We start from the raw sequence: 24,114 nt of genomic DNA on the forward strand, positions 1-24,114 counted from the left end.
CATGAAAGGCCAATCTTGGTCTTATTTAGAGCCGCTACTGTGGAATTCCCTGCCAGCTTCCTTGAGAGACTCCACATCCATTCTGGCATTCTGCAAGGCTTTAAAGACCTTGGTTTTCTAACTAGCTATGCAGATCCTCTTTCACTTTCTCCTACTTCCGCTTTGCGCCGGGAAACGCCCTGGGGTAGCTGTGCACATTATACATTTCTTAGTATTAATTATAATTGGCACACCTCAGGCCCCCACATAAACCTCTTGTAACCGGTAACCCTGGTGCCAATGGCCTTGTGACCAGAGTGGGCCTCTGAAGGCTGAAGCATGTGTTGTGCCACCCTCAGAGACCCCCTTCACCTTAACACCCACACACTGCCATTGCAGGCTGCTTGTTTTGGTGCAGACCAAACTGAAGAGTCGACATGGCAGACATCCCTTTGTGCCATGCCCACCCCTCTGCCTGTGGTATGGGTAAGTCACCCCTCTAGCAGGCCTCACAGTCCTAAGACTGGGTTCACCATACCACTGGTGAGGGTACACCTACAGTGTCTGTGCCATTCACACACATTGTAAGTGCAATTAAGCCCTTTTGAGTACATGGGCTGGAAGTTTGTCTACACGATCTCCACTGCTCGATGATGGCTTTGCTGAACACTGAGAAAATTGGTAACAAACTTCTCAGCATAATAAACCCACACTGATGCCAGTGTTGGATGTATTACTAAATGCACTCAGGAGGCATCTTAGAGATGTTCCCTGAAAAATGACCGACCTCTAGTATATTGGCTGATTGATCCCTGCCAGCCAGCCACCACCAGACCGGTTTCTAACCTCATGGGGTGAGAGCATTTGTGCTCACTGAGGTCAGAAGCAAAACCTGCTCTGGTTGGAGGTGCTTCACACCACCTCCTGGCAGGAACAGCAACACTTGGCGGTGAGCCTCAAAGGCCCTCACCTTGTGATGAGCTGATTTAGGCAGATTCAACTAGTGGAGATGCCCGCCACTCATGTCCGGACCCCACTTTTGGCAGTAGGACAGGCAGCAATGTTAGTAAACAGAGTAGGAGTATCCACCGTAGCCTGGCACACCCCTAGGGTCGCCAGGAGCTGAGGTTAACCCCTCTCTTAGAAATTCTACATCTTGAATTGGAGATGTATACCCAATATGAACAGGGATGTGCCCCTCTCCCCAAAAGGAGGGGTGCCAAAGGGTGTAGTCACCCTAGGGGCCTGACCTCCGTAACTCCCTTAAATCTAGTATCTAAACGTTCCCCTGAACCTTGTTCCTCTTATCCGCTGACCTGTGAAGAAGGACCAAAGAGCTGTGCAGCAGTTGAGAAGATGACAAGTAACTTGACCCAGCCCTACCTGCCTTTCTCCTCCTCCTAATGCTACTCTGCTCCAAGAAACCAGCATGGTCCGCAGCCATTAACCTCCAAGAACCCCAGAGACCTGCGCTGTCGTCAACAAAGACTCTTGGCTCCCCTGGATACCGGATTTGTCCAGCCAAGAAATCAACACAAGGACTCTGGATCCAGACTGATCTGTGACACTTGCACCACTCTGCACTCAACGCCAATGGCCCGAGTCCAGGTGGCCCACCAACCCAGTTAAGTCTCCTAGGTGATCCTGGCTTAGGATCCAGCGTTGGACGACCTCTCTTGACCTCCCCCCTCGACGCCTGCAGCCTCAACCTAAAGGGTCCTCACGACCGGATCTGGTGAAAAAAACAAGACGCTCCTGCACTCTCAGCCCCCGGCCTTGGTGTGCCCAACAAACGGTGTACCGGCATCACCCCCATTGTCCAACTTACCTCTTCGTTCATGATATTCCTTCAGCCAGCCTTCGGAACCGAGGATCTCCATTAGTTTCAACGGTGCCCCCGACACCTCCTTTGCACTCTGCACCAGGCCTCCCTTGTGCTGCTTGTGGTGCAGTCTCGGTGCTCTTTGGTGGCCCCTTCATTGCTGATCCTAACCCCCAGGTCCTGTGTACCTAACTTGCAGGTGCTTTCCTGTAAACGTGCCTCTTCAAGGTGCCCCCAGTCTCCATTAGAAATATTGGGCCCAGTGACCGCTGCACCTGGCCGCCCCATTGCTGCTGGTGATGCAGTACCTACCTTGGTCCGACCCTTGCCCTGTGTTGACCAAAACCTCTGGAGACTGAACTTCAAGACCGCTTACTTACCTGTAAGTTACTCACCTTTTCCCATAGGATTGCATTAGTCTCTCACTGTGTTGTTCGAAGTGTGATCCTGCATACAAAGTATCTAGTTCTGTACTGAAAAACCTTTCATGCAAATGTAAAATATTTTTAATACTATACAACCGTATTGCTAGTAGTTTGAAAGTATTGCACAAAAGTCTACTTTTCTGTAACGGAGTTCAACTTTGTTCCCAGATATAAAACTAACTAAAGTAATAATTCTCTACAAACATCAGCCTGGAGTCAGTCATCGAGTGTGTGTTCCTGCCTTGTATGAGTATGTACACCAAATGCATTCACACTACTCTCTGATAAGCCTAACTGCTCAGCCCAGCTACACCTAAATTGACAGTAAGGTATTATCTACTTGAACCTCTGCCATACCTTTGGGGACTCATTGGGCTCATTGGACTCTGTGCACACTGTACCTCTTTTTTGTATTGCATATGCAGAGCCAGCTTCCTACACTTCTAAACTGTGTTGTCTGCTTTACATAGAATTCTTAACTTTCTCTTTTAGTGCAGTGGTGTACCAACACACACTATCATGATATCCATTGGTCAGGGGGTGCTTAGATATGTCTAATAGATGGGTGCATGTGACTTTCTGAAGAGAAGCACAGCAGAGATAAATAATTTCAGCAAACATCCAAATACATTTGGGAATGAAATCATGTACCAAAACTCGTTAAAAAACGAAGTAATTCATAACTAATAATGGAAACAACAGTATGTACCGCCCTTCACGTGGCACACTAAAGTATATCTAAACAAGGTTATGTCAGCAGGATGCTCAACTTTACTCTCAGTGCAAAACTTTACACAAGGAATGCAGCAGTGCAGTCTACACACACCCACAATCACACATACAAATCTGAGACTTTTTTTTTTGTTTCTCACAAGTCCTTATCCACCCTAAAATATTTCCCCATGGTTATTATGCCAGGATAAATTTCCTGTATTTCGAGGTTTAGCAATAGTCCAACACTCACTATCTGTGCACTGCAAAGACGTATAGGCTCAGGAGCACTCCAATACTGCAACTAAAGGGCTTTATTTTTATGAGTTTACGGACGTCAAGTTGGTTGTTTCAGTGATGCAGACACTGTAGGGATTTAATGCTACAGCCCATTGACCCTGAGCCCAGTTGTCTCTGACTTTGGAGGGGTTCTCAGTGCCTCTGACCCTAGAGGGTCCCCAGTGGCTCTAATACTAGAGAGGCTCAAGTGGCTCTGATACTACAGAGGCCCCAGTGCCCAGACGCTTGTGGGGCCCCAGTGCTTCAGACACTAGACGGCCTCTCAAGAGACACTGTAGGGAGTGGAAATATAGTAATGTTAGAATGTATTTGGTTAGCTCAGAAGACACAGCAAAGTTCCAGATACTTTTTCAGCAGCCTGGACTCTCACCAGGGTGATAATTCACCTGTGCCATTCAGTCCCCATGATGAGTTGTGCTTCTGTTTTCTAGATGCCCTTGTTGCCATGGAGAAAGCAATGAAGAGGGACAAAATTATTGTGAATGACCGACAACTGGCGTGTGCCCAGATCTCTTCCCCTGAGGGACAGGACTACCTGAAGGGAATGGCATCAGCGGGCAACTATGCCTGGGTGAACCGCTCTTCTATGACCTTCCTTACAAGACAGGTAAGCCCGTGGTACAGTGCAATGCTAGACTACCCTCAGCACCAGGTAGCTTGGACCAAAGTTTGACTTGTGGTCTTCTGCATGGTAGGAACCGTGAGATATCCCTAAGGCCTTCTTTACAGATTAAGGCAGAAGCCATTTTGGAGTGGGTCCTAAGTAAGAAAGTAATGTAATTGGTGATATACTCTCTAATATTCTCTCTCTCTAATATCATTTACTGCGTAGAGTTTCCTTAACAATGGATTTTTTCAGAATTCTTCCTAGAGATGGTTAGAAAATGCAATTTTTATCAACCTAAATCTGCAGGTGAGCAACAGAAAACATAGTGGGGAGTGGAGTGTATTGATCAGATATTCTTTTTGGATATAGAGACTATTGGTACCCAGCAGCCAGGAGTGAAACTGGCTCCTAAAACGATGATGGGTGGGAACGTGCACAAGTTCACTTGTTACATTTGATTTTGAGGTAAGGCTTGCTTGTTGCAAAGTGGAGCCATAGCCTATCACCTATTACAGGTGGCTTCTCACTGATTCCGTTGGTAATAAACAAAGAAGCCTCCAATGTGCATATATCTAATGTCATCATTACAGCTGCCCAATGTTCTTGACAATTCAGAGCTTCTTGACTTGTCAGTGTCCTGATTGCTACTCTGGATCAGTCAGTGCCCCCAGGGATAAGGTGTGTTGCTCCTTGACCACTCCTCTGTATTTGATCTGGTTCATTGTTTTATACTGGTCAGCCTCTAGACTGATTCTTCTCTGCAGTGGTTTATATATTTTCTTTGTAGGTTTTTCAGAGTAGTTGCTCTCTCCTCATTCTGATCAACTGAATGAGGAGAGAGCAACTCGTCCCTCTCAACCATTGTTTTTATCTATATGTCCAGCCTTTGCTGGAGTTAGTATGTTCCCACTGAAGAGGTGTGGCGCCGCGGCTAGGGCGACTGACTCCGGAATCTGGGGATCACGGTTCGATCCCTGGCACCGGCGGCAGATTAGCCCAGCACCATGTGACTCTGGGCAATAGCTTGCTTAATCTTCCCGACGGCCCCCAGCGCCTAGAGACCCTTACGGGTGATTGTGCGCTTTACAAATGTGGATTATTATTTACTGTTTCAACTCTTGCTCCTACACCAATGATTTACAACGCTGATTAAGTTTTATCCTCTAATTGTACTGCTGAACAGGGAGAGTCCTAGAGTAATATCCATAACTTGATGTCTTGGAACTGCATGGATACACTGAGATCCTAAATGCAAAGTTGGGGGCAAGGGGCTGCTCTTGGCCTGGTCACCTGTTCCAAAACCCAAAAACTGAACGTTGTGTTTGATCAAGACCTGGCTTTAGGCTCCCATATTCATTGAGCGTACACTTTTTCCTTCTAGCAGTAGCACCTCCTGAGAAAGATCCATCCCTTCATTCCTCTGGAGAGGCATTTTCTGCAATGACCCTGTCATGTCTGCATTGCAGCAATGCAATATATCTTGGACCACCATAATCTCTGATTAGGCAGCTTCACGGACTACAGAGTATACTGATTCAACTTGTATGTGAGCTCCACAAGTCTAAAGCATGCCACAAAGTTTGTCCAATCCAGGATTCTTCTTTTTTTTAAGATAGTGTTTTAAAATGGTGTGTCAGAACCCCTTTCACAGGGCCACAGGCCAACCAGGAGCTACAGGGCCCAACAGTTGATACTGAGGCCTTGTACTCCTGATTTCCAAAGGCTCGACTTACAATGGCTCCTGAGCAACTGGGCCAAGTACCCCATTTAGCACTTGACTCTTAAAGTAGCATGGGTCAAGCCATCAAAGACTTCTCAGGGGAGGCAGATGGAGGGGGGATGGACATAGGCTTACAAGTCAAAATACATTCAGTAGCAGCAATACATGATGGTGTAGTCAAATACTTGCTTGTATGCAGAAAAAGTTTATATATATATATATATATATATATATATATATATATATATATATATATATATATATATATATATTCAATGAAAAAACCATAGGTTATAGGCCATATATAGTTAGGAATTAGCATTTACAAAACCTTATTTTACTCGCATAAAACCATTGAAATTCCATATATAGTTAGCTAACTATAAGCGCTAACTATATATCGCGCACCCGCAATCCACTGCTGATGATGTCACATATTACATCATTCATGACATGGTCAGTGACATCACTGATGACATCACTGATTACAACATCCAGTGACTGTATGTTTCTGTAAAGTTAAAATATGTTTCACATATTGAAGAATGAGTGGATGTATAAGTGTCTGGATGAAGAATTTAGTAGGTGCATGACTGACTGTATGAGTGAGTGATTAAATGTGTCTCACTGAGTGCATGGGTTAGTGACTAAACTGTCTTAATTCGTGCATCAGTATGTTTGTTGTTGTGTAAACTGCTGCTTGTGTTGATCAGTAGCTATAAGAGTAGCCATATGGGTTATTGATTGGTTGCCCAAATATTTGAATGGGAGGCTGAGTGTGTGTGTGGGTGGCTGGGAGGTGCGTGACTCTGTGCATAGATGTGTAAGCAGTTGATTCACTAGGAGTATGAGTTCAAGAGTGCATGTGGAAACAGCTATATGAGCGGTTGACTGTGCATGGGTGTGTTGGTGAGTGAATGGATTTCTCATTGCTACATGTGCAAGTAAGTACGTATGTAAAACACAATACATGTGAGAGTTGAGATATATAAATAACTGAACATAAGAGCCAGTGAATGTGTGAGTGGCTGTATCGATCACTGTGAGCTTGTATCAGGGATTATATAAGAGAGTAAATATGTGTTATTATATGTTTGAATAAGTAAGATGTGTATAACTGTATAGTTGAGGAAATGGAGGTGTGATTGATTCTTTGCATGACTGACTAGGTGTGTGAGTAAGTCCATGGATGAGTGACAGTCTGTGAGTGTCTGTTTATACTGAGTGTATGTAAGGTTATATTAGAGTCTGAAGAGGTTCATTGTATTATCACATGAGTGATGTGATCAGTGATGACAAATGAGATGTCATCAGTGATGTCATTTGAGTTGTCATCAGTGATGTCATTTGAGATGTCATCATTGATATCATTTGAGTTGTCATCAGTGATGTCATTTGAGATGTCATCAGTGATGTCATCAGTGATGTCACTGACCATGTCATGAATGATGTAATATGTGACATCATCAGCAGTGGATTGCGGGTGCGCGATATATAGTTAGCGCTTATAGTTAGCTAACTATATATGGAATTTCAATGGTTTTATGCGAGTAAAATAAGGTTTTGTAAATGCTAATTCCTAACTATATATGGCCTATAACCTATGGTTTTTTCATTGAATTTTCAAGGTTTTGTAAATGCAAATTCCTAACTATATATCCACTATAACCTATGGTTTTTTCTGTGAATTTCATTGGTTTTTTAATAGCAAATATGAAAAGCTTTAAAATGTCAAGTACGTGATAGATAAAAACATTTTCGTATTTATGCACGCTGATGTGCTTTGAACGCTGCCCCCCCCCCCCTCCCCTCTTTTGCCTTTGTTAGTACTCTCTCTTTGCAGATACAGAAGGGCAGTTAACGCAGGCCTTTACCCCCGTTGTAATCCGTCGTACCTCCTTGTCTCTCCATTTGATTGATTGTTGTCCAAGCATTTACTGTTTTAGAATTGGTTCTCTTTGGATCATTCTCTATTTACAAACAAGCACAAAGTCGCAATACTCTGTTTAGTCTTTGCAGATAGTGAAAAATCGTGTAAAAAAATAAAAGTAATCGAGCAAAATCAGTAGGCCACTAATTGGATCTCTTTTTGACCTCGCTAAAATAGAAATATTAGGAACAACCCTTCTTGAGAAATACGAAAATAGTGAGATGAACTGAGCTCCACACCATGAGGGCTGCAAGACAGCTCGGCTCCATCACCCATCCCGCACAAAATAATGACAAACCCTATGCAAATATTAAAAATATAGACAACACACCAGCAAAGAAATAGGGTAAAACATTTTATTAAAAAACTATTTACATAACGTTGGTTTATAAGATGATGTCAGTAGTGGACCGATGTGTGAATAGATCGAAAACAGCACAAGGCTCCAAGATCCGGATAGCAAGCTCCTGGATGTTGGGTGCCATAGTTTAGAGTTCTGAATTTCAGCCTTTTTCAATGCCTGTGCTTTGTTGAATCAAAATGGCGGTTTGACACAAAGCTGACTCAAGCGTTGTTACTGATGCTATGCAGACCAAAACTGGTTTTCAGTTTGTACATTTTTCTAGATTTTTCAATCCAAGTTTGGTTGACTTTGTAGAACGATGGCTTCAGATTTTCAACATACGGTGTGGTGGCGCTGACTGGGAGGGGGCGCTTCGCTCCTGCCCCCTCCCCAAGTAAGATTTTCATACGTGAAAGTACGTTAATGGTTTTGGTCCCCGAGATGCTTCGATGTCACTACCATTCTCAAATAGCATAAGTTCTGGATGTTGGGTGCCATAGTTAAGAGTTCTGAGCAGCGCTTGTAACACTGTCTGAAGCTTATTTCCTCCTACTGCAGCTTCACTATTCTCAAAGTAAGTGAGTGTCGTTTGTGGACCTGACTGCATTAGAAAACAATATGATATGTTACCTTCCTAAACAGCTTGACGGAGGCCCCTGAGGGGCGCTGTGATGGCCATGGACTCGGAGAAGACGCTTGGCTCCGACACCCTCCCCAAGTCTTATAGCACTGGTGTAGCCTGAGATCGCCCCCGACATAGGCGGCCGGCTCCCGGGGTCCGGCGGTACTTTTTGCCTTTTGATGACTCTTCAATTCTGGACCTTGTCCCACAATCCGTTTGACCTGAAGACAAGCTGTAGTGAGGCGCCCCTTTATCGTTTTAGTTGCCATTCCGCCCGCTTTTGCTACACTGTGCCTCTTCCGCCATTCAGCTGTTTTCCGCCCGCTCTTGCGACTACAGCGTCTCGCTCACCATGTAGTTGAGATGCGCCCGCTCTAGCGGTGCAGCGATAGGCGGCTGCCACAGGACTCTCAAAATGGCGGCCGGCTCTTCGGTTTTGGGCCTGGTCCACTAAAATGGCCCTGGGACACCTTGGAACTCGGACGCTTGTCTGCTAGGGCTTGGATCCCATTCTCGAAAAGCGTCCCCTCAGCCGTGAAGATTCTACAAAAGTCATGGGGGCCTCCGACTCCCGCAGGCTTCTGGTGGGGAGCGGCTGCCATGATTGCTCGTGGAATGGCCACGACGGAGCTACGAGATGGTAGTGGTCTCATGCTGACGCCAGCTTTAGTCTGAAACATCCAGAAACACTGTAGACTACCAATTCGATCAGTTCCGGTAGCGCCCCAACATGACCCGGAAGAGAAGAACTTGCCCTCCCCTCTTTGACTGATGGTTCTTGTTGCCTGTCCCCTCTGTTGTCATTTAACAGAACTTTTTTGACTACTGAAAGGGGTTGTGTTCTGAACGCTGGTTGGTGGAGACATTTAGACTATATTCTTGACCTACGTTGTCGCGTAATGCGTTTTATGACACGCCGCGTTAGCGCACCCGGAAGTGATCCGAGGCGCGGCGCGCAGCGCGTAACGTAAGCATAACAGGTCATGTGACTTGTTAATAAAACTTTTCATTGGTTCATTTTACTTTTGTTAATTTAATGATGAAAAGCTTGGTCATATGACCTAAAAATTACGCTTTTTATTATTTTCGAACAATATTTTTTTTTCAAACATATGTTATAATATTCCAGGCTAATGTACTTTCCCGGAAAATTTACAACTGTCTGGCAAGTAAAATATATTCCTTTTTCGAGAAAAAGGGCGTTTCTTCCTTCCATGACGGAGCCGTTGAGTAAAAGAGATTCGGCCTGCTGTCTTAGTCGCCGATGCGCCTGATTATCAGATTCTTATCGATCACTCTATGTTGCAGACATGAAAAACACAACTGCCCTTGACCATTTATCTTTACTGCGTTCCTACATATTATACCTTTTATCCGTCATGTAATTGGACTGCTTTATTTCACTTGCCTTTTACTGATTCGAAAACAGTCACTAAAAGTAAAAACTTTACAAATGAAAATACTACTACCGTGTTTTGTTTTAAAAACCTTTATTGTGAAAATGTCAGTATACAAATACGGGCCTATAACCACGTGGGCCGGCCACGGAGCAAACTCAAATCGTATATGATGAGGAGACATTTACACTGTAGAAGAACGTAACGAGCGGGCCATTAGGTGACAAGAACAAAGGTGTCTAACAGTTGCGGAATCGGTGGACGTACATTTTGTAATTAAAATACGACAGGGCCACTTACAATAACATTTTCTAGATATACATTTGCGGGCAAAGAGTTACGAGTCCCATTTATACCGGCGCCATTTTGGGCGAGGCCGGGCAGGTCCAAGATATAGTCAAAATGTCTCCACCAACCATCGGCCAGACCAGAACCCCTTTCGGCCCTTTATGCTACAAGATGGTGTCTTCCATTCAGAAAATATTGGTGGCAGCATTTTGAAAGGAAACAGAAACAGCCGTTCTCCTAGTGAGTTTCACATTGTTACATTTAGGAAGAATGTTGAAGAGTAGTATGTGGAAAATCTGAAGCCATTTTTCTACAAACTCTCAATCAGACTTGGATGGAAAAAAAAACCTGAAGAATGTACAAACTGAAAACCAATTTTTGTCTGTATAGCACCAACAGTAACGCTTGAGTCAGCTTTGTGTCAAGCCGCCATTTTCATTCAATCAATAGCGTCCCCCTGCACACATTCAGGGACCTGGTCGTGTCTTTAGATGAAACGCATTGTAGGAAAAGAAGCAGAAAGGAAAAGGAAAAAAGTTCCGCCGGACCTAGTGAAGCTGCAGCAGGTGCAAATAAGCTTCAGACAGTCTTACAAGCACTGCTCAGAACTCTCAACTGAGGCACTCAACATCCAGGACTTGCCATTCGGATCTTAGCGCCTTGTATTTTTGTTTTGTTCTTGATGGAGGGGAAACAACAAAAAACAGGCATTGAAAACGGCTCAACTGGAGCAAAAAAAAAATTACTTCTTGGGTGCATTAGGGCATTTATGATTTTCGAATGCCGTATTCATCATGTTGATGCTCATGTTGCCATAGGACAGCATAGCACCACAGTGTATACAAGTTAACTTCATATGTTCAGATGAGGCAGGTGGCATATTTAGCATTCACCTTCTTTGATCCAGGAGGGATGGAGAAAAACTGCCAGATGAAACTTGAAACTTGGCCATCCAGATCTCGGCGCGTTCGACTCACTGTACCGCAACAGTGACCGCAACTCAGCTGGACACGCCGTCTTTCGGCGCAGCATTGTAGGATGGCCACACCAGTGCGGCAATTTGCTAGACACCACCTCGGTGCCATCCGGATCTCGGCGCGTTCGAGTCACTGTACCGCAACAGTGACCGCAATTCAGCTGGACACGCCGTCTTTCGGCGCAGCATTGTAGGATGGCCACACCAGTGCGGCAATTTGCTGGACACCACCTCGGTGCCATCCGGATCTCGGTGCGTTCGAGTCACTGTACCGCAACAGTGACCGCAACTCAGCTGGACACGCCGTCTTTCGGCGCAGCATTGTAGGATGGCCACACCAGTGCGGCAATTTGCTGGACACCACCTCGGTGCCATCCGGATCTCGACGCGTTGTGCTGCCTTCGGCCTATTCGCACATCGGTCCGCTACTGACAGTGACCGCAACTCAGCTGGACACGCCGTCTTTCGGCGCAGCATTGTAGGATGGCCACACCAGTGCGGCAATTTGCTGGACACCACATCGGTGCCATCCGCATCTCGACGCGTTGTGCTGCCTTCGGCCTATTCGCACATCGGTCCGCTACTGACAGTGACCGCAACTCAGCTGGACACGCCGTCTTTCGGCGCAGCATTGTAGGATGGCCACACCAGTGCGGCAATTTGCTGGACACCACCTCGGTGCCATCCGGATCTCGACGCGTTGTGCTGCCTTCGGCCTATTCGCACATCGGTCCGCTACTGACGCCGCCTCACGTGCCAACGGATTTTCTACGCTTTTTGTAGCCCTATGCCGCAGAACAGGTCATGTGACTTGTTTATAAAACTTTTCATTGGTTCATTTTACTTTTGGTTTCCTAAAGATGGAAGGCTTGGTCATATGACCTAAAAATAACACTTTTCATTGGTTTAGAACATTTTTTTTCCCAAACGATGAAAGCCCCACCTTGTTTCTGGATCATTCAGACTGAAGCTGGCGTCAGCATGAGAGCACCACCATCTCGTGGCTCCGTCGTGGTCATTCCGCGAGCAATCATGGCAGCCGCTCCCCACCGGAAGCCTGCGGGAGTCGGGGGCCCCCAAGACTTTTATACAATCTTCACGGCTGAGGGGACGCTTTTCGAGAATGGAGCCCAAGCCCTAGCAGGCAAGCGTCCGACTTCCAAGGTGTCCCAGGGCCATTTCAGTGGACCAGGCCCAAAACCGAAGAGCCGTCCGCCATTTTGACAGCCATGTGGCAGCCGCCTATCGCTGCACTGCAAGAGTGGGAGCAACTCCACAACATGGTGAGCGAGACGCTGTGGCCGCAAGAGCGAGCGCAACTCAGCTAGATGGCCGCCACCTGGGGAGGCCCGTTCACGCCGCCTCCCCCCCCCCCCCCCCGGGCCGCCGCACGCCAATTTTCGGAGCAGCATTGTAGGATACCAAAACCAGTGCGGCAGTTTACTGGACATCACCTGGGTGCCTGTCGTACATGTTGTGTCAGCCATGTGACACTGGACACAGACCGCTACTGACGAGGCCTCCCCCCGCACCACCCGGGACGCCCCACGCTGTTTTTCTGTGCTGCATTGTAGGATCCCTAAACCAGTGCGGCACCCAGGCGACATCACCTGGGTGCCGTCCAGAACTCTGCACGTTGTGCTGCCTTGGGACTATTCGCACAACAGACCGCTACTGACGAGGCCTCCCCCCGCCCCACCCGGGACACCCCACGCCAATTTTCGGAGCAGCATTGTAGGATCCCTAAACCAGTGCGGCACCCAGGCGACATCACCTGGGTGCCGTCCAGAACTCTGCACGTTGTGCTGCCTTGGGACTATTCGCACAAAAGACAGCTTCTAACCATTGTTGCTTTTTGTGTTAATAAATGTTTAAATGTTTTTAGTTTTTGTTCTGTTCATTATCGTTAAAAGTTAATAAAGTTTTATAACCTTACTTTGTTGGAGTGTTATCTATTTTTTGAAAAACGGGTGAATGGGGCCTTGAATCGGGTTATTGTCATGTGTGGGCTTTGGAAGTGTGCTGCTGCAGGATCGGACATTTCAAACTCAAATGCACGTTCTTTTTCTTACCTTTCCGAAGCATGGAGCGCAATAGCAAGCAGAGAAAGGGTGATGCACGTGTTGAACACTACCTGACCTGGCAAGTTGCTGGCAGTGCCCCCCCGCCCGCTCCTGAAAGAGGGCACACACACACCGCCGCCCCGAGTACTTCAGAAATCTTTAAAAGACCATGCGCTTGTTCATGAGGCTTAAATGGTTTATCACCTCTTCTAGAACCCCTACATCGACCCTCTGACGTTTCATGGAAAAATTACCATGTAACACAATACCAAGCCCTATCAGCTGAAACCCCCAAGGAATCGTGGGGCATATTAGCAAGGGGGTTTATCTCCGCTTTTTTGGCTTTAAAAACCATGAAAGCGGAGATAAAATTATTTCCCTATTATCAAGCTGTCGCTAACACCAGTTAGTGACACCTAAAAGGAGATAGCGACCATCTTGGGCCCGGCTTTGCATGTCAGTGATACTTATCACTAATGACATGCAAAGTGGCGTGCCAAGATGTTAGCGACTGGAAACAGTCCCTAACATCGCTACCTTCTATTACCAACTTTTGGAGATATTCGCACTAAGCGCGAATATCTCCAAAAGCTAACACCTGCCCTGAGCAGGTCTTAGCCATGTTATCCAATGGGAGGTGGATAACATGGCTAAGAGCATTAGGTCGATAATACATGAATATCGCTGACTTTTCTGCGATAATAGCAAGGTTTATCTGCGATAAAAATCGCCGATGTGCGGCGATAATTTTTGTCTCTAAACAAGTTATAGACAAAAATTATCGCTAGTTGTTAGTAATATGCCCCCGGGTTTTTGCTTGCAGAAATCGGGAGGCGGGAGACTAGCACTGAAATCAGTACTCACACGCCTGAATCAGGAGAATTGGCATGTCTGAATTCTCTACAGCTGGGGCCATAAACTACATCCGCAGGGGTAGGTGATAGCCTGGGACCAGCCTAGCATCTAAAATGGCTGCCGTGCACGACAAAATTGTGGCATTCGAAAAAAGGCAAGATGGCGCAGCCGCTGGAAGAGATATATCAACATATATCAGCCTCCTCAGCCACCCTCAGGAAACATAGGGGATTAGGATATGTCTCCCGCACCCCCTTATACCTAGTACTTTAATTAACGAAGCACAAAATGGCGAATTCCCGTTTCGCTACCAGTTTGCGGCCCAGTTCGCGGCCCGTGAAGCGCTTCTACCGTGAAAAATCATTTTTTTTTTATTTTCCCCACGGGACCCTTTAATAACCCCAACAACATTCCTAGGGGGTCAAGAGGGGGATACCTTGCCCCCTTTCATTAAATTCCCCCTTAGTTTTTCACCTTTTCTTCTCTCTCGATCCTACCGAGAGACAAGATGGCGGCCGCTCCGGACTGTCACGCAGCAAAAAAAAAAAAAAAGCTCACGCACAGCCGCTGGAAGAGATGTATCAACATATATCAGCCTCCTCACCCACCCTCAGGAAACATAGGGGATTAGGATACGTCTCCCGTACCCACTTATAACTAGTAATTTAATTTACGAAGCACAAAATGGCGAATTCCCGTTTCGCTACCAGTTCGCGGCCGCGCTTCTACCGTGAAAAATCATTTTTTTTTTATTTTCCCCACGGGACCCTTTAATAACCCCAACAACATTCCTAGGAGGTCAAGAGGGGGATACCTTGCCCCCTTTCATTAAATTCCCCCTTCGTTTTCCACCTCTTCTTCTCTCTCGATCCTACCGAGAGACAAGATGGCGTCCGCTCCGGACTGTTTAGAATGTTGACAGACACCGGAGAGCCAATCAGCTTTCTGCGCGCAAAGTTCCGATAAGCGAAAAGTAAGCGGACCGGATCGCTGCCCAGAGCGCTGTTACAGATATATATCTTGGTTTGAACGTTAATTTCTCAAAAACTACTGGAGCACATATATTGAGACCTAGCAAAGGCACATCGGGCTAACAGTCCCTACAATTTTGCCAAGTTTCGTGCAAATCCATTCAGCCGTTCGAGCTAAAAGTGAGTCCAACCGCCCTATGGAAAACTCAATGCAAAAAACGCGTTTTGGGACCCCCCTTTTTTCTCAGCCCCCCCTTGACGAAACCCCACCAAATTTTCAGGAGCTGCTCAGAAACAAAATGTGCCATTTTCCAGAAAATTTCAGCCGATTCCACCGACAAACGCCAAAGTTATTAGACATAGAATTTTCAAAAGTCCCATAGGGAAAAAATCCTAACTATATATACCTACTGGCGACCGCCAGTAGGATATATATATATATATATATATATATATATATATATATATATATATATATATATATATATATATATATATATATAATATATTCTCGCATATGTGAGAAGTTGGCCCGATATGCAGTGATCACTATGCATCGGTCCAAGCGACCTTTATGGTGATTGGTTGTAAGTCAACCTTAGACCAGCTATCCTAGTAGCGTGGATACGAGCAGTCTTCGGGCTAAACTCTAGAGGGCGTGTTAAGCCAGCTGTTATACCATCACATACCCCTTGAACACCAAGTGAAAGGACACCACACAAGTGTTATGAAAATAAACAGTGTATTTATTAGAATCACAACAGCCCTGTACTCTTTATGAGGACAGGGTACTAAGCACACAACAAAACTCTTAGGAAAATACTTCAAGTGCACAATCAATACAAGTTTAGTCGTCTCGGGCGGACCCGATAAGGCAAGTCGGAAGCGAGGGACTCGGGACCCTTAAGTAAGGAGGCTATGCGGGCACCGAAATGCCAAAGTTACCTGGCCCCAAGGGCTGCGGCTGCACAAGTCTTTACAGACGTCGGGAGTCTTCGCTGACGAGCCAGGAGCCGGAAGGAAAGAGTTGCTGGCCGGCGACCAGTGGAAGATAGTTCGTAGGGATCCAAGCCTGGATCAGAGATGGATGACACCTGAAAGCAGAGGGGACCAAGTTCGTACTACTAGCCAGTAGTCAGAGGGCACCAGGAAGGCACCGGATGATCGTCACCTCGACTAGGTGAGTGGGCGACGCTAGGCTCTGCAGTCTCACGGACCAGGAGGCGTTGTCGGCGACCAGGATGGAGGTGCGAGCTGTCCCACGAAGGTTGATGCTGTCGGCGTCGCTGGGCCCAGGATTGGGGCAACAAGCCTTGGCAAATTTCAGGGCCACGTGGTGGGCCTAAAATGGCGTCTTGAGTGGACCAGGAGGGTCCGGGGTGCTCCTCTCGCAGAAGGGAGCAAAGGCCAGTCTGGAGCAACCAGACCAGCAGCGTTGGTTGTCGGGTGTCGTCAAAAGAGTCACAAGCCAGCGGCTAGTGATCGGACAACGTGCTGAACAGCAAAGCAGAAGGGCCCCACGCAGATCGTGGAGATGTTGGGAGGCTGCACTTCGGTGCTGGAGCTGCTCAGGGTCGGGGCTTCTCGGACCCCAGAGCACTCACCAGTGGATTCCTTCGGTGGTCGTGCTGGTTAAGAAAGCGTGCAGGTTTTGATGATGACCGATCCCTCGAGGTCTCGTCGCACCCACGGATCTCAGCTGAGCTGACGATGTGGGTAGAGGTCAGAGGTGCCAGGGAAGCCGGTTCTCGTCGAGCTGGACAGTCGGATTACTGAGGAAGGACTTGCAGCAAACCGCAGAGTTCTTAGATGGTGCCTGCGGATGCAGGGTGACTACTCCTTAGCCACAAGGGAGAAATCTTGGGAAGAGTCGAGAGTTCCTTTCGTAGAAAGTATTCTTGATTCAAAGATGATCTAATTGGGAAGAGTCCCCGCTCCTGCCTTTATCCCAAAGAAAGGGGTGGGTACATGACTAGGTCCTGCCCTAGGGGTGGGACCAGGAAGGGGGGTAGTTACACCCCTCTCCCCTGCCGGACTTTCCCCAGGTCAGGGGCTGCGCGCCCCTGGAACTGGTTCTAACCGGCAGATGCGTAGTGAGCACCGGGGTGCCACTCCGCAGTCACCTTCTTGCAAAGCCCTGCCTACCCAGGATACACAAAACCCTGTCTGGGATGGTGCGAACACCGCCCCGGACAGGAAACCCTTTGTCCAAGCTCTCCTCGCTGGAAGGACTCCCAGCAGCAGGAGGTCAGACTCGTGTCTGTGGTGGCAGCATCCGTTTTGTGGAGCTGAGGCTTCAGTTAACTTTAACCGGGGTTCACAGTTACGTACATGTCGTGTCCCTCTAGAAGGGCGGAATGATAACCCCGTCGCCAGCATTGGTGAGGGGTCAGCATCCCGATTCGTATGACACCTTACTCGACATGTCTTGATAACGCGATACCGAAGTTACCAATATGGTACGCGTTATCATGGAACAGCCATTGGGTCTTGGTTCCGCAAGCTGCAACCGGGCTCGGCTCGTGCCAGAGCCCAATTCACACGATTCCACGCACTCTGCCTTCAGGATTGTCAAGGCCTGCCATAGGAGTGGCTGATAGGAACTCGGGTGTCCATTTTAGGGTTAGATATAGGGATACTATACCTACAGCAACGGGCGAGTACGCCACGTTGCCCCAGCTGTCGCCCAGCCAGTTGTGTCAGATTTAGATGGCCATCCAGGGGTGGCATAATACATGCTTCAGCCCCTGGTAGGCCCTGGGTACACCGATGCCCTGAGTTACAGGGTCTGACAAGGTGACCCAGTTCCAATTGGGTAATGCACCTAAGGTACACACATCAATTTAGCGAGAGAACAGCTAGGCTGTGGGTCTGATTGGCAGGCCCACAGCCCGAGAAAGTCGTAAACCAGTGAAACAAAAGCAAAAAATCTGGGTGATCATAGGATTGCAGACCCTACTCTCCTACATGACCCCCCCCCCCCCCCCCCCCCCCCCCCCAACGTTGGGACAATAAACTAACCTTGACCAGGTGAGTCTTCTTGTTCTAAGTGGAAATACCTGGAGAGCCCATCTGCATTGCCATGTTCAGTGCCAGGTCTATGCTCCACTGTGAAGTCCATCCCCTGTAGGGAAATGGACCACCTAAGCAGTTTGGGGTTTTCACCCTTCATCTGATTTAGCCATAAGAGGGGCTTATGGTCGGTCTGAATCTTGAAATGAGTGCCAAACAAGTATGGCCTCAGTTTCTTCAGGGCCCAAACCACAGCAAAGGCCTCCCTCTCAATAGCTGACCAATTTTTCTCTCTGGGGGTCAGCCGTCTGCTTATAAAAGCAATGGGCTGGTCATTACCATCAAAATTCAGTTGAGATAGAACAGCTCCCACACCCAACTCAGAAGCATCTGTTTGGACAATGAATGGTTTGGAGTAGTCTGGACTCTTGAGGATAGGTGCCGTGCACATGGCCTGTTTTAGGTCATCGAATGCTTTTTGACAGCTCGCTGTCCACTGAACCTTTTTTGGCATTTTCTTACTTGTCAGTTCATTAAGCGGAGTCACAATCGATCCGTAATTTCTGACGAACTTTCGGTAGTAACCAGTCGGGCCCAAGAAAGCTCGAACCTGAGTCTGGGTGGTTGGAGGAGCCCAGTCCCTGATTGACTGTATTTTGCTCTCCAGTGGTTGAACTTGGCCTCCACCGACAAGGTGGCCCAAGTATACAACCTGTGTCTGCCCTATCTGGCACTTGGTAGCCTTGATAGTGAGACCTGCTGCTTGCAGAGCCTCTAACACTTTCCGCAGGTGGACCAGGTGATCCTCCCAGGTGGAGCTAAAGACAGCAATATCGTCAAGATACGCCGTACAGAAGTCATCCAGCCCAGTGAGAACGTGATTCACCAACCGTTGGAAGGTGGCAGGTGCATTTTTCAAACCAAAGGGCATTACCACGAACTGATAATGCCCACCAGGGGTAGAAAATGCGGTCTTGGGCTTGGCGTCCTCAGCTAACCTGATTTGCCAATACCCAGCTGTCAGGTCAAATGTACTTAAGTAGTTGGCATAAGCCAATCTATCTATAAGCTCATCTGCCCTTGGTATTGGGTGGGCGTCGGTCTTAGTGACTGCATTGAGACCTCTGTAGTCTACGCAGAACCTCATCTCTTTGTTACCACCCGGGGTGTGAGGTTTCGGCACTAACACTACGGGACTAGCCCAAGGGCTATCCGAGGGTTCAATGACTCCCAACTCCAACATTTTCTGCACTTCAGTTTTGATGCAGTCTCTAACGTGATCGGGCTGCCTGTAGATTTTACTCTTGACGGGCAAGCTGTCACCAGTGTCAACCTCATGGGTACACCAATTGGTCTGACTGGGTGTTAGAGAGAACATATGCCGGAAGGATTGAAGAACCTGTTTACAATCCTCTTGTTGATGTTCGGAGAGGCTGCCACAAAAGACAACACAGTCTACCGATCCATCGTCAGGATTCTGAGTGAGCAGGTCTGGGAGAGGGTCACTCTCTTCCTCCTGTCCCTCATCTATGGCCATGAGCAAGCTCATGTCCTTCCTGTCGACATATGCCTTGAGCCTGTTCACATGGAGCACCCTGTGGGGGCTCCGGGGAGTTCCAAGGTCCACCAGGTAGGTGACCTCTCCCTTTTTCTCCAGGATGGTGTAGGGCCCGGACCATTTGTCCTTGAGTGCTGCTGGGGCCACCGGCTCCAACACCCACACCTTCTGTCCAGGCTGGTAAACAGTCAGGACAGCCTTTTGGTCATGCCAAGCTTTTTGGAGTTCTTGGCTGGCCTTAAGGTTTTCGGATGCCTTCTCCATGTACTCAGCCATCCGCGAGCGGAGACCAAGGACATAGTCCACTATGCTGGTTGCAGGCTTTTTGAGAGGTCTCTCCCATCCTTCCTTCACCAAACACAGGGGTCCTCTTACAGGATGTCCGTACAAAAGTTCAAAAGGGCTGTAGCCAACCCCCTTCTGTGGGACTTCTCTATAAGCGAACAAAAGGCAGGGAATCGGGACGTCCCATCTACGCCGGAGCTTTTCAGGTAGTCCATGAATCATCCCTTTTAGGGTCCTGTTGAACCGCTCAACAAGCCCATTGCATTGTGGATGATCGGGTGTAGTGAACTTGTAGTTGACACCACATTCCTTCCACATAGCAGTCAAGTAGCTCGACATGAAGTTCGCACCTCTGTCAGAGACAACCTCCTTAGGGAAGCCCACTCTGGAGAATACTCCAACTAGGGCTCTTGCCACAACAGGTGCTGTAGTGGTCCTAAGGGGAATAGCTTCAGGATACCTGGTGGCATGATCCACTACCACCAGTATAAACTTGTGCCCTGATGCTGTTGGTGGTTCCATGGGACCGACAATGTCAATCCCCACACGTTCAAAGGGCACCCCCACCACAGGCATTGGTATAAGGGGGGCCTTTGTCGTGCCACCTGACTTACCACTGGCTTGGCAAGTGACACAGGAGCGACAAAACTCCTTGGTATCCTCGTTCATGTGAGGCCAGTGAAAGTGCGAGACAAGCCTGTCCCACGTCTTCGTCTGGCCTAGGTGTCCTGCTAAGGGAATCTCGTGGGCCAAGGTAAGAAGGAAACCACGCTGAGACAAGGGGATAACCAGCCTCCTGGTCATGCCAGGCTTGGGGTCTCTTGCCTCAGTGTACAGGAGTCCATCCTCCCAGTATACCTTGTGGGTACCTGTGGCGTTCCCAGCAGCAGCCTGCTGTCTGAGGGGTTCAAGGGAAGGGCAGTCTAACTGGTCCTTCCCCAGGTCTTCTCGTGTGGGTCCCCCTGAGCCCAGAAACTCAACTTGATCAAGTTTGAGTTCTTTAGGTTCAGTTTCCCGCAATTCCTGGAGGTCAGCCTCCTCTAAAAATTGATCCTCGACCTGGGGCAAGGGGGAAGGCGAGGCCTTAACCCGACTGCTCTTCTTCTTGGGAGGTGTCTGGTCCGTTGTTCCAGGATCCAGCACCTGTTCAGTGGGGCATCGTCTGACCTGTGACCTAGTCACAGCAAGCACATGCGCTGGCAAGCCTAACATCTCCATGTGAGTCCGGTGCTCCACTTCTGACCATTGCGATGACTCCAAATCATTGCCCAACAAACAATCCACTGGGAGGTCTGAACTAACAACAACCTTTTTCTGGCCATTTACCTCTCCCCAGGAGAAAGCAACAATCGCCATACTATGACTGGTAGTGACGTTGCTGGCATTGGTCACCAGGAAATCTGTACCTGGCATGATCTGTCCAGGGTCCACGAAGTTAGGCGTCACCATGGTGACACTGGCACAAGTGTCCCTATAGGCCTGAGCCATTCTTCCATTGATCAAAGGCGTCTGTCGGTATTTGCCCAAAGTATTGGGACTGACATCAGGGGATATATCCACATCCCCCGTACAGACAAGGACAGCCTGAGTGAGTGTGCCAACTAAGTTGTCACACCCCTCAGAACCCAAGGTTAACCCAACTAGTCCCTTGGGAGGCGCACTACTACTGCTGGCTGTACTAGGGGGCACAGGTGCCTTGGGGGCTGCAGTAGCAGGAGTCTGCCCTCCTTTCTTGGTGCACTCACTAAACCAGTGAGTTTTACTTTTACAGTATTGGCACCACCTTTTCGATTGGCCTTCTTGATTCTTCTTTTTCTGGAAAGCATGATCCCCCCCCCCCCCCCCCTCTTTGGGTTGTTGGGGACCTGTCGAAGACTTCTGGTCATTTTGTTCCCCTTTTGAATCTTTACCCTTCTGGTCTGCTTTCTTCTGACCACCCTGGTTCTGGCCCTGGTTTTGCTTAACCCTTGTTCTGACCCATCTGTCTGCCTTCTTTCCCAATTCTTGGGGAGAGGTCAGATCCGAGTTGACAAGGTGCTGATGCAACAACTGGTTCTGACAATTGTTTAAAATCTGTTCTCGCATGATCAAATTATACAATCCTGTGTAATCAGTAACCTTACTGCCCAGCAACCAGCCCTCCAAAGCCTTAGTGGCACAATCAACGAAATCAGACCAGTCCTGAGACTGAGTTTTCTGGGTATCCCTGAACAGCAACCTGTACTGCTCAGTGGTTAGGCCGAACCCATCAATCAGTGTGTTCTTCAGGACCTGGTAATTGTTAGCATCCTCGACTCTAGTAGTGAGGAGCTTATCTCTACCTTTACCTTCAAAGGAGAGCCACAAGATAGCTGCCCACTGACTCTGGGGGACGCACTGTACAGTGCAGGCTTGCTCCAAAGCAGTAATCCATTTATGGATGTCGTCCCCTTGCTTAAAGGGGGGCACTATCTTACTCGGGTGCCTAGTGTCTAAACTCCTGTTTTCCCTTTGGGGAATGCTGCCACCTGTGGGAATTGTCCCACTCAATTCTTGCTCTCTAGCGAAGGCGAGTCTTTCTTTGGCTAGGGCAAGTTCTTCCCTTTCGATCCGCAGATTGACTTCCCGCTCCTTAGCTTCGTACACTCTCCTCTGAGGGGATGTCATCCCTCTTCGAGCAGAGCCTCGAGAGCCATTGGTTCGAGCGGATCTGTTAGAGCCTCTCGACAGAGACCTAACTCGTCCACTCCCAATGTTAAGCTGGCCTGAGAGGGGCCCCAGGGGTCTCCTAGTACCATTCTCGTGCCGGCTTAAGTTGTCCTTAGTTAGCTGGCTAACCACTACTGGACCTTTGTCTGCCTTGTCCCCAGATGTCTCTAGATCCTCATCCTCCTCTTCACCTTCTGCGGAGAGATGGATAAGGTCAGGGTCACCTGCGGTTCCCTCGAGGGGGGGCATACTCTCTTCTGGATGAGAAGGGTCGGTGTTACCCGCCCTCCTAGCATCATAAGTCTCCAAGAGACCAATCAGAAACGGAGTTGTAGGGTTTGAACCCTGTTTTAACTTCCGAGATATACAGAGTTGTCGCATCTCTTGGAAGCTAAGTGCAGCATATCTGGACATGACCTGTGGAGGGTCGACTGACACAAGGGGAGACTCAGAGTTTCCTCCTTTGTCGGACATGCTGCTTCTAGTGTGGTGTAAGTGATGCACCTACCTACACTATATGTTTACCTACTGATCCCTTGCTAAGAGTTGTAGCCAAGGTGTGCTAAGCCTTGAGGAGCTACAACAGCTGGTTCAGTAGAACTCAGAGTATTCTAAGCTAAGTTATATGTACCTGGAGTACTTATGCGATCTTTCACAAGATATTCTTAGGATATGCGTGGTAAAACAGCAAGCTCAAATCCCAACTGCTGCTCACCAATGTGAGAAGTTGGCCCGATATGCAGTGCTCACTATTCTAGTGATCACTGTGCATCGGTCCAAACGACCCTTATGGTGATTGGTTGTAAGTCAACCTTAGACCAGCTATCCTAGTAGCGTGGATACGAGCAGTCTTCGGGCTAAACTCTAGAGGGCGTGTTAAGCCAGCTGTTATACTATCACATACCCCTTGAACACCAAGTGAAAGGACACCACACAAGTGTTATGAAAATAAACGAGTATTTATTAGAATCACAACAGCCCTGTACTCTTTATGAGGACAGGGTACTAAGCACACAACAAAACTCTTAGGAAAATACTTCAAGTGCACAATCAATAAAAGTGCCCGAGGGCACGGAAAGTTTAGTGGTCTCGGGCGGACCCGATAAGGCAAGTCGGAAGCGAGGGACTCGGGACCCTTAAGTAAGGAGGCTATGCGGGCACCGAAATGCCAAAGTTACCTAGCCCCAAGGGCTGCGGCTGCACAAGTCTTTACAGACGTCGGGAGTCTTCGCTGACGAGCCAGGAGCCGGAAGGAAGGAGTTGCTGGCCGGCGACCAGTGGAAGATAGTTCGTAGGGATCCAAGCCTGGATCAGAGATGGATGACACTTGAAAGCAGAGGGGTCCAAGTTCGTACTACTAGCCAGTAGTCAGAGGGCACCAGGAAGGCACCGGATGATCGTCACCTCGACTAGGTGAGTGGGCGACGCTAGGCTCTGCAGTCTCACGGACCAGGAGGCGTTGTCGGCGACCAGGATGGAGGTGCGAGCTGTCCCACGAAGGTTGATGCTGTCGGCGTCGCTGGGCCCAGGATTGGGGCAACAAGCCTTGGCAAATTTCAGGG

At 48.2% G+C, this 24,114-nt stretch overlaps 1 protein-coding gene across 1 annotated transcript in view; it reads left to right on the forward strand.

Annotated features, from left to right (window-relative positions):
• The window catches only part of RTCB (RNA 2',3'-cyclic phosphate and 5'-OH ligase), a 156,672-nt gene that overhangs the window by 105,239 nt on the left and 27,319 nt on the right, over positions 1–24,114 (forward strand). The window contains exon 8 of the mRNA XM_086953014.1: positions 3,669–3,844. Within this exon, the coding sequence (XP_086809140.1) occupies positions 3,669–3,844 (176 nt within the window). The remainder of the gene's footprint in view (positions 1–3,668; positions 3,845–24,114) is intronic.

Source organism: Lissotriton vulgaris, chromosome 1_2 (genome assembly GCF_964263255.1).
Source record: "Lissotriton vulgaris chromosome 1_2, aLisVul1.2, whole genome shotgun sequence".
Lineage (NCBI taxonomy): Eukaryota > Metazoa > Chordata > Amphibia > Caudata > Salamandridae > Lissotriton > Lissotriton vulgaris.